Here is a 10,895-nt window from a genome sequence, read left to right on the forward strand (position 1 = left end):
GACAAAGAACTTGTCGTTCTTTGTTCTTAGTTATTAATTTCATAATGTTTACATAATTACATTAATTAAAGTAGAAAGATTCTTGAATATGTGTTCAAAATATAGTAGTAATAGATATAGAATCTAGTGATTATAATACCTTCTCTTTACTACATTGATTCTTAAATTTGGTAGCGATTCGTAATAATAATCCTGAAAGCAGCGGGAGTTAAACTACTTAAATTTTCTTAATTACTGTTATTGATTCTCAAATAAAGTAGATTATCTTTGCTCATATCCATCAGCAAGACTTCATATCTTCCCGTGAGCAAATTGTGAATTTGTGATAATTTCGCATATTTTTGTCAAAAAAGAATCTTTCACGATTCTTACAGCAATAATTTAATTTTTAAAATGGAAACATACACGTGCTTTAAATCAAAAAGATATTCCATCATTTTTTTTATATAGATAAGAATAACTAAAATTAGATTCTGAAGAATCGGGAGGAGCTTTGGGCTATTATTAGTATTGATATACATAGAAGAGTTTACAAGATGTATTACATTACTATGCAATCAGCTGTTATATTTCCTTCGCGGAAGACGTGATTAATTTCCTAGTGCTCGAAATGTTGAAAAATATTTATATCAGGATTATGCTATATACGGCCTTAAGGATTGCATATAAAACATAAATACACTATCTTCAATGAAAATAAGTTGTGAATTTATAAAAAATTATGCATCAACTGATACAATAATCGACCAATTAATACATTTTTTCCATTTTAATTTAGCTTTTTATGTGTCGTCTTTAGTACTGTATATAGCTTTTTTCATCAAAAAGATAGTTTATCATGAACACAACATTATTAGATGAGTAGAAGTATATTTTTTTTTATAGATTTTAACTTATAATTTAAGCCATCATGTGAGACGATGAGGGAAAGGAATAGGGAAGAAGAAACATATCACTATTTCATGAGATTACTAATTTTCCATTTTTTTGCCAACTACTTTTTTTTTTTTTTTGTAAAATACATTTCTATTATCATTAATTACTTAGTCAATTGATAGATGGCTCTGATCTAAATTTCTTAAACTTAAAATTAAAAGTCCATAATATTATAACAATGGCTATTATATTGTTTTAGTAGTCCAACTGTCCAACAAGGCCAAAGAAAACATAAAATGGTTTTTTTATTGCCACGAAGGTCGTACAAAGAAGGGGAGGGGGGAATTTGAACCTGTGATGTATCGTTCACATCACCTCAATCTTCATCACTAGGCCAAGACATCCTTGATTAAAATGGTTTTTTATCTACTGGTATGAGTGTTTCACAAGTGGTCGACATATAAATTTTTTTTTTAATATGATGCATAACAATTGCATCGAAAATCTTATGTAGGATTTATTTTATTTCTATCTATTTGCTTGCATAATTTGAGTAATAGTCACATACAATTACATTCTTCCCATTTATAAAGCTTAGATTGCCAATGTTGATGTGGTTTCCACCATTGATCAATGCAATGAGCTTCTTTCAAACTTTGATTCAATGCGATCATGTTCTTCGTAAGTAATGCTGATGGAATTAGATGTGGTGGCTCACCCTCTCTCCCTAATGCGCCTGCTAACATACTCATTAAGGAGTTCTTACTTGCAATTACATCAACCTTGTCCTTTCCAAGCTCCTTCATCCTTCCTCGATGCTCGAAATGCCCTATATACTCGCAACAAAATGGATCTCTCGTGTTTACATATACGTTTGGAATCCATGAACATAACAAAAGAAACGGGTCATGTTGTGTCAAATTTTTATCTTTGTTACCCTTTTTAACCATTTGATAGACATTCGCAGTTACTATACTTTTAGCAGTGCGAATCTTGTCCTTCCAATACAAATTGTTTATCTTCTCAATTGGGATAGACGTATATGGAGGGTTAAAGAGGTAGGTCTCAATGTAACATCCCCTTTTCGCCATATCTTTGCCTACTTGGAGTACAACAGCTGCCCCTAGGGAGTGTCCGACTAAAAGAAAATTATTAGGGCTTGTGTGAAGTAGTATGTCTTGTATCTCTATGATTGCTTTATGATATCGAGAGTCTAGTGTTAAACCATTTAGGGGAAATTGGATATCCAAGTAGAGGTCTCGTTTTCGAGTATCGGGTTCCATGAGGGTACCACGAAAGACCATAACATACCTTGGAGTAACATGTACACCTTGTTGATTGTTAGGGACATGAGATGTGATGTGCTTAAAAATTGCTCCATATATGGAAGAATCAGTTTGATCTATAAGAGTTTTGATGCATTGGAAATTGAAGAATTCCCACCATGTTGGAGCTAATGCTTTATGTCCACTTCTTTTCTGTTGCCGGTCTCTTTCCAATATGTACACTCCTTGAACCAAACTAGCAGCAATTGATCTTACATGATCAGGTTTTGTCCTGTATGTAAAAGTATTCTAAATCAGATACTTCATATACAAAAATAGTTAAGACTAATAAATGTACTTCCTCTGTAACAAAATAGATGGTACACTTTTCAAATCATACTTTTCTAGGCAAGTTTTTGAAGACTCATGTGATAGGAGAGAGATAGAGAGAGATTGTTGCCTAAAAAGGAAGTGTAACATCTATTTTGTTACAACTTACAACCATATATAAAAAGTGTAACATATATTTTGTTATATTTTGTTACGAAAGAAGTATTACGAAAGTTTGAATCATAACTAAAACTAGAGTTGAAAGTCGGTCATATTGACAAGCGGCCCGACATGATACACACGAATACACGATTGACCGAGTACAAGATGAGAGGCATAATGGTGGTCTGGTGGATGGTGGTTGTACATGGACACCATTTTCAAATTTCAATATCCAACATGAGTCAAATATACTCATTTTTTGAAACAAGAATAATGAAAAATTTGTGAAATTCTTTAGGGTGCGTCATGTGCGTGTCAGCACAACACAATATGTAGGTCGAGTCCTACATATGCCACTCTTTTCAGAATATTGGTCCAAGCCCAACGCGACTATTCATTGTTCCCACACAAGGACGGAGCTACTATCACAAAACTGGATTTTTGATTTATGTATGGTGCAATATATGTATTATATATGTAAAATATATATGTACACTATGTATATGCAATATAAACATAATTATCTAATATTTGTCAGATTTTACAATTTTAAATTTTTCAATTGATAGTTTTAAACTTGTGAATAAATTTTATAAACTTATGAAATAACACTATATTTATATTTATTTTAAGAGTTAGTTTTGATTGACTCGAACCCACTCGAAAAAATTGCTAGCTTCGCCATCACCCCCACCGCACACAGTTGGTGTACATTTCTAAGTGAAACGAAGAGTAAAATGCAGAGTAAGCTGGTTACCAATCAACAGAAGTGAGATGGACAGGACCAGAAATACCAAATACCCATTGGGATAGTTTAGCCTCAGTTTCTTCTTCCGTGTTCCCCTTCATCTAACTCTTCTTCATGAAAAATCTCCTATCAGTGAAGCCACAAAATGACTTGCATTTGCTTTAAACACACACACAAACATGCAATTAACTAATTAGACAAATTAAGATCTATAGGAGCCCCCTCAAAAAAAAAAAAAAAAAAAGATCTATAGGAGCATCATAACACACATACACATACAATCCTATTTTATCTTTATTGATAGATGGCAAAGGACCAATTTAACCAAAAGCTTAAGCTGATGGTTGAGGTTCCAGGAATAGATTTATACTCTATCACGCCCCTTCACGCAAGAGCCCTTTGGGCTTGAAGTGTGGATGCAGCACAGGTCTCCCTCATACCTGGCGCTAAATATTCCACTAGGAAATGAGGGGTGGATGAGATTCGAACCCGGGACCTTTTTGTCATGCTGGCTCTTGATACCATGTCAAAGGACCAACTTAACCAAAAGCTTAAGCTGATGGTTGAGGCTCCAGGAATAAATTTATACTCTATCATTTATCAACATGTACATATCAAAGAGAAAATAATCTAAGTAGTGCTACAAAATCAATTTACTTAATGACATACTACGATGATCAAGCTACTTGGAATATACAAAGCAAGACATGGTTAAATACCTTATTAGAAGGGCATGGCATAGATTATTGCAAATCATCTTCAAAAGGGCTTGTTATGATCTTAATATATATACTAGATCAACCATTCTTCTGTTGGTGACACAGAGAAAAGGAAAATCAAGTACTCCAGTTTCAAGTGGCTTTCCAAGATGCTTTAGATATTGTGTGGACTGTATTACTACTTTTGTGCCTTTCTTTTTCGTGCCTGAAAATGAATTTTTTTTTTCATATGAGCCACAGAGGTAGTACAAAGTACAAAGAAGGGGAGGATCGAACCTGTGACCTATCGTTTACAATACATCAATTTTAACTACTAGACCAAGACATCTTTGGTCGAAAATGACAATTTATACTTACATGTATACGATAAAACTTCTTATACAATGTATATTGAAAGAATGATAGTACTACAGTTTATACTTTTATATAAATCGGTTGTAGTTGTTGGTTATGGTGATAAATATTCGTGTACTTTCAATAATAGCGGTGTTATTAATTGCTATATACGTGTCCGAAGGTTTGTTTTAGTATAGATTTGTTCGTTAGGAGAGTAATAAGAGTGTCTTCACCTAAATAAGTAGTCTTAGGTTTGATCAACTCTAATGAGAATTTCAAGGGGATTAGTTAGCTCTAATTAGGTGTAGATCTCTATTATATAAGGGAAGGGGGAACAATGGTGTCCTTTTTTGAAATGCCTATTTTGCCCCCCTTTTCTATACTAAATTACAAATTCACTTACAAATCAAAGGGGGCTTCAAACAAAAATACCAAAAATATAATTATAACAATCACTCACAAGTCAACTAAAATCATAAAATTGCATAATTTACGTTATGCAAATTACTAAAATGTGGAAACTTTATAAAAATTTAAAAATTCACTTACAAACTACAACCTATAAAAAAATTGACTTGAAATCAAAGTGTCCACTTTCTTTACAATTTATGAAGTACTGTACTTAATTCAAAAATCAATTAAAAAATTAATATTAGAAATCATAAATAAATTCAATAAAATTTCTATTTTGTTCATAGAATTTAACTTTGAAAAGTAAAAAAAAAAAAAAAAAAAAAGATGGTGAGAGACTTAAGTGACAGATTCTAAACCAATCAAATTTTACAACTAAAAACAATCATACTTTGTATAGCTAATGTTCAAATTTTGACTCTTATGCTGAAGAAAATCGAGTTTCTGTTTCGAAAAAAATTCAAGCACGCATCGCGTGCAAGAAATTCTAGTATAAAGTAAAATCAGGACTGATTAGATTCAGGCCAATCACGTGTATATGAAGGTAAAATCAGGAGGGCTTGGGTCTAATTATGTCCAGTACCTTCAGTTTATACAAGTTCGAACTAGTGAAAAGAACACATTCTTAACTATTATATTTTTATTCTTTCTTGGTAATTTCTCACATGGGTGCGTTTGACATTCAGGTTTTGAATGTCTACAAACATTTAGCTTACCCATTGCCAATGTCTAGGCCCTAAGGATTCATAGGGGTGATAATGAGCCTGACAAGTTTGCGAACAGTTCGGGCTCGGCTTGGTCAAAGCTTGGCTCGAGTTTCGACTCGGCTCGAGACTTAAACGAATCGAGCTGAGCTAAGCAAAGATCGGCTCAAGTTCGTGAATAGCTCGATTATTATTTTATACTAAAAAAATATTTTATATCAAAAAATATTTTATGTTGGAATCATAAATGATGATAAGATAATTGAACTCACTAATAAAGATTGTCCGCAAAATAAATTTCTCAAACGAGCTCGAGCCCATAATCGAACCCGAGTTTGAGTCGAGGTTGAAAACGAGCTCGAGCCTATTCAAGCTCAAGAGCCAAGCTCGAGCAGCAAAAACTAATCACGAGTAGGGGTGTAAGTTCGGTTTTTGGTTTGGTTTTAGGTCAAAACCAAACCAAACCGAAATAAATTCGGTTTTGAAATTTCCAAACCAAATCCAAACCGAAATTCGACTCAATCCAAACCAAATCAAACCAAAATATGAAACCAAAAACCAAACCAAACCGGATTTTTTTATCTTTCAAAATCCAAACCAAAACAAACCAATTTTTTTCATATTCCAAAATCCAAACCAAACCGAAATGAAATTAAATCAAACCAAGATAAAAACCAAACCGAATTTAAACCAAACTTTCTGATAATTTGTATTTTAAGTGACAATATTTTTGTATTTTCGTAATTAATATTAAAAAAAAAAAAAAAAACACAAAAAAATAATAGACAATAATTCGGTTTTTTCGATTTTCCAAAACCAAAACCAATCCAAACCGAAAAACCGAAAAAATATTTTTTTTGACTCCAAACCAAACCGAATTTCAAAAAAAAACCAAACCAAATTACTAATTCGGTTTGGTTTGGTTTTCGGTTTTTAACCAAATAACTTACACCCCTAATCACGAGCTCAAGCCGAGCTTGGCTCCCCAAGCTTGTCGAGCTCACGAGCCGAGCCGAGCCGAGCCCATAAAAAGATAAACGAGCTCGAGTCGAGCCTAATGTTATTTGGACTCGACTAGTTTGATAAGCACCCGGCCCTAGGTTCATGGCCGTTTCTTTAGCCTTGCGCTAGCTTTGTGCAAGGAACCTCATTATTTGAAATGTGTGCGAGTCATTAGCCTAACAATTAAGAGGTATCTGACGAGTGACTAACCTTCTCTTTTGTGAGGTTGGAAAAGCGACCTTTGTTTTTTTCCTTGAGGAAGAGTGACCTTATCTTTTTCTTTATGAATAATTTACATGTTTTAGCATCTACTACATGACTACATCCACTTTATTCAATGCCATATTTGGGGATCTAGTACTATGCTTCATGTCTCATCTAATTCAATTTTTTTCTAGGGGATCTAATTCATAAACTTAGTATCCATTCATCTCTTTATAAGTCGTGGAGAATAACTTTATTCAATCTAAATGAAAGGAGAACATTTTAATTATCATTTGTTTACAAAAAGAGTACACTTATGACTTATGAGTTATAGTGTATGTCATTTAGGTTAATTGGCAAAGTCTTATACGGGTGATATTTAAAATATGGAATCAAATCTCGTCTATATGTATTTAGTAGCTCTCTAATATACACACATAAAAACACTTGTATATTAATCTATTATGATAAAATAGGAGACTATATGTATCCATTTACTTTGATTATTCCATGAACAAATTTTGATATCTTTGCATCTCTTTTCCCAAAGACAAATCTTCACTATATATTATCACTACACTCTTTTTGAAATGAACAGAAACATGTCCCACAAGTTAAATTATATTGATGATATTGTTTACATAATTTCAATCTAAAAAAATTGTTTTGGAGCAGCCACATATAGTACTACTATATACTTAGGTCGACTCAAAATACTTGGTGATTTGCGCAAATCTTAATAAATTGGATCCATAAGAACTCCCAAAATCCCGTCACTAACCTTACTTCAGCTGATCCGCTGAGAAAAGACGGGAAGGCAAAGTCCTTATCATGTACGTACCTCGACCTTAAGTTTGAAAAGTTGTTTCCTCGCGGCCGCCAGAATGATTGGGAAAGAGAAAACCAATTTGAATTTTTCCAATCCTAGCAGGAAAAGGAGGGAAACAAATACTCAAATGTCATTTTTAATTAATATTTTCTCTATTTTTATAGTTGACTAAATTTCTTTAGGCACACTGGTCAAGACACTAATTTCAACCTTAATATCTTTAATTATCAATAAGCAAATTGCAAAAAGTTAATATTTAGAAAATATATATCGAGACAAATCTAACAAAATCCCACATGAGTATATGATTATATTTTTTTCTTAGGTATAGGTCAAGTCATGTATGTATTTAAATAGTGTCAAAGTCAAAATGAGTTATCTGAAAAAAAAAAAAGGAAGAGAGTATTAACTATTAAGCAAGCTTATCTAATAAAAGAGAATACTAATGAATTTCACTTTTATATTTGGCCTAACAAGAAAATTAAATTTGGGACAGCCTCCATTATATTTTTGATCAAGTGTATAAAGTCACATATTTAGATTAAACACCCTAGATATTAGACGGTTAAAGCACATAAGGTTAGAACAAATATCAATAATAAAACTTGTCAATTGTCCCCCTCTTTCTTACCCCCCAAAAAGAAAAAGTTAAGACCCTTCATTATATTATGATAAGTAAGGTGTGCAGACGATATACCTGACTAACAAATCAAATGTACATGAATAACAAGTCAAATGAATACAGGTTCATGGTTAACATGTCAAATGAACATATGTACATCTCTATTAGTATATGTTCATTGGTATTGGTCTTTATATTCATAACCTAGTATTTGATGTTCATCGTGCACATCTTCCTCATCATACACACGTGTGCACCTAGGGCCTGTTCTCTTCGGCATAAAACAGCTGAACTGAACTGAACTGAACTGAACTGAACTTATCAAAGCTGAACTGAACTGAACTGAACTTATCGGAGCTGAACTGAACTGAACTGAACTTATCAGAGCTGAACTGAACTGAACTGAACTGAACTGAACTGAACTGAACTGAACTGAACTGAATTGAATTAAATTGAATTGAATTATACATTGAAATAAATTGAATGTAATAAATATATAAATATATTTTAAACAATAATAATATGAATATTAAATAATAATTATAATGATAAGTAATAATAATGAATAATAATAATAGTAGTATTTTGAATATCTTTAAATGATAGTTATAAATAAATAATATTAATAATCATAAATTAATAATAATAATAATTAATGATAGTAATGATAATTAATAATAATTATTTTATATTATTTGTATTAATATATTAATACTTGACGATGATATATAATAACAATAATATCTAAGAAGTAAATTAATATTACTATTTTAATAATTAGATTTAATAATTTAAAAATATTTAGTAATAAAAATAATGATTGGGTTAAATTACGTCATAAACCGTCTTGACGCGATTTGATTGGTTTATGGGCTAAAAAAAGTGGGTTTATTTGTGCTTTGACCTAAACCATGTTCCTCCTAATAATTTTAGTAATAATAATTAGTAAAGCTATAATAAAAAAATATATAGAAACAACAACAACATAATAATAATAATATAATAATATAATACTTAATAGTAATGATATATATTTAAATAATAATAATAATAATAGTAATTAGTAAAATAAATTATACCAACATAATAATAATAATATTTAACAAAATGGTTATAAAAGAATAGAGCTGAACTGAACTGAACTGAACTGATCTGAACTGAACTGAACTGAACTGAACTGAACTTATTGGAGCTGAACTGAACTGAACTGAACTTATTGGAGCTGAACTGAACTGAACTGAACTTATTAGAGCTGAACTGAACTGAACTGAACTGAACTGAACTGAAAATAAGCTGGGGAGAACAGGCCCCTACTTATTTGCAAAATATCATGGACGATAAGTGCACTCAATACAGTTCAAACTCAATTTTTGTTGGCCCACTCTTAAATATTTTTTTTTTTGGTGTGAATAATGAACCACAAGGGCACGGATGAGAATCGACCCCAGGAATACCTGAAAGGTTGAAACCGAGAGGAAATCTCTAACCAACCGAGCTATCCTCACTCTCTCGCCCCACTCCTAAATATAGTTAGGGGTCTAAAATAAACATAGTGGATGCCTCGGATAAACGTGAAGTGGTTGATTTTATCCCTCCAGTACCAAAGCTTCTTGTTTCAGAGGGTGAATCCATCAAACTTGATCAACCATTAACGAGTAATCCTAATGTGGGTGGATTTGGTCAGGGAGACGCAGGAATAGTACTTCAAGACCCTCTGCGCGTACAAGGTCTTTTGTTCTTCTTTGCATCTATTGTTTTGGCACAAATCTTTTTGGTTCTAAAAAAAAAACTGTTCGAGAAAATTCAATTGTCCGAAATAAATTTCTAGATTCGTGTTTTTGGAGAGACGGTCTCACGTTAGTGTTAACGTGAGACTGCTGATGTCATGCTGACATCACGTGCGTGCATCAAATCAGCAGTAGAATTAGTTAAGCGCTTGCACCCATTAGTTATACTAGCCTTAAATTGCTTCTGGATGAATTAGTTAAGCGTAGAAGTACATTAGTTAAGCGCTAAAATACATCAGTTAAGCGTTGAAGTATATTAGTTATATCATAAAAATCAGATTATAATGCATTTTATTGGCCATAATTTCAGTATTGCGCATAAATAATTAACTCTTTCTTAAATAACTTCGCACTAATTCGATCTCTCTTTCTTGAATAACTATCACATTTTTGCATTAGTTATGCAACCTCAAATAACCAATGCAAAAACAATGTTTACTAACACATACAATATATAAAACTAATGACCTTAAAATCATAAATATTGACCGCATACTTTCAACCCTCAAAGTATAATTATTAACCAAATATCAAAACTATAGCCCTAAAACCATGCATCATTGTTACTCATGAGTCATGAAATTAATAAATAATTATTCATATTCTATATTATAACTTGCAGTTATTTTCTAGACTAAAACTATTAGCTATAAAACCGTAACTAAAAAATAAAAAGTCATAACTAATGTAAAAAACGATAATAACTAAATACCCAAATATCATAACTATTTATTAGAAAACGGTAACTAATAGCCAGAATCCCAACCATCAACCATAAAACTATAATTAAAGGCCAAAACTGAAAATTGGAGGAAAAACAGACGCGTCTCACGTTAGTGTTAACTGTTAACATGAGACGGTCTTTTATAAAACTTTGCAAAACTCTAAACTCTAAAACTC

General features: G+C 32.0%; 1 protein-coding gene across 2 annotated transcripts; it reads right to left on the reverse strand.

Moving 5' to 3' along the window:
* Positions 1–1,162: 1,162 nt before the first annotated feature.
* On the reverse strand, positions 1,163–4,246 carry LOC104888250 (GDSL esterase/lipase At4g10955). Of its 2 annotated transcripts, XM_010673151.3 has the most exons (3): positions 4,101–4,246; positions 3,391–3,540; positions 1,163–2,433 (listed from the first exon to the last, which is right to left on the reverse strand). In XM_010673151.3, the coding sequence occupies exons 2-3, from the start codon at positions 3,480–3,482 to the stop codon at positions 1,437–1,439; spliced, it is 1,089 nt and encodes a 362-aa protein (XP_010671453.2). In that variant the 5' UTR covers positions 3,483–3,540; positions 4,101–4,246; the 3' UTR covers positions 1,163–1,436. The 2 variants fall into 2 exon arrangements, with proteins under 2 accessions (XP_010671453.2, XP_057249501.1); XM_057393518.1 differs by lacking the exon at positions 4,101–4,246 and having other exon boundaries at positions 3,391–3,757.
* Positions 4,247–10,895: the final 6,649 nt, after the last annotated feature.

This window comes from Beta vulgaris, chromosome 3 (assembly GCF_026745355.1).
Source record: "Beta vulgaris subsp. vulgaris cultivar EL10 chromosome 3, EL10.2, whole genome shotgun sequence".
Classification (NCBI taxonomy): domain Eukaryota; kingdom Viridiplantae; phylum Streptophyta; class Magnoliopsida; order Caryophyllales; family Amaranthaceae; genus Beta; species Beta vulgaris.

Coding starts and splice junctions, on each gene's coding strand:
- LOC104888250 (XM_010673151.3), bottom strand. CDS start 3,482: ATGAAGGGGAACACGGAAGAAGAAACTGAGGCTAAACTATCCCAATGG. Junction 2,434..3,390: donor CATCTCACTTCTGTTGATTG/GTAACCAGCTTA, acceptor TTTTACATACAG/GACAAAACCTGATCATGTAA.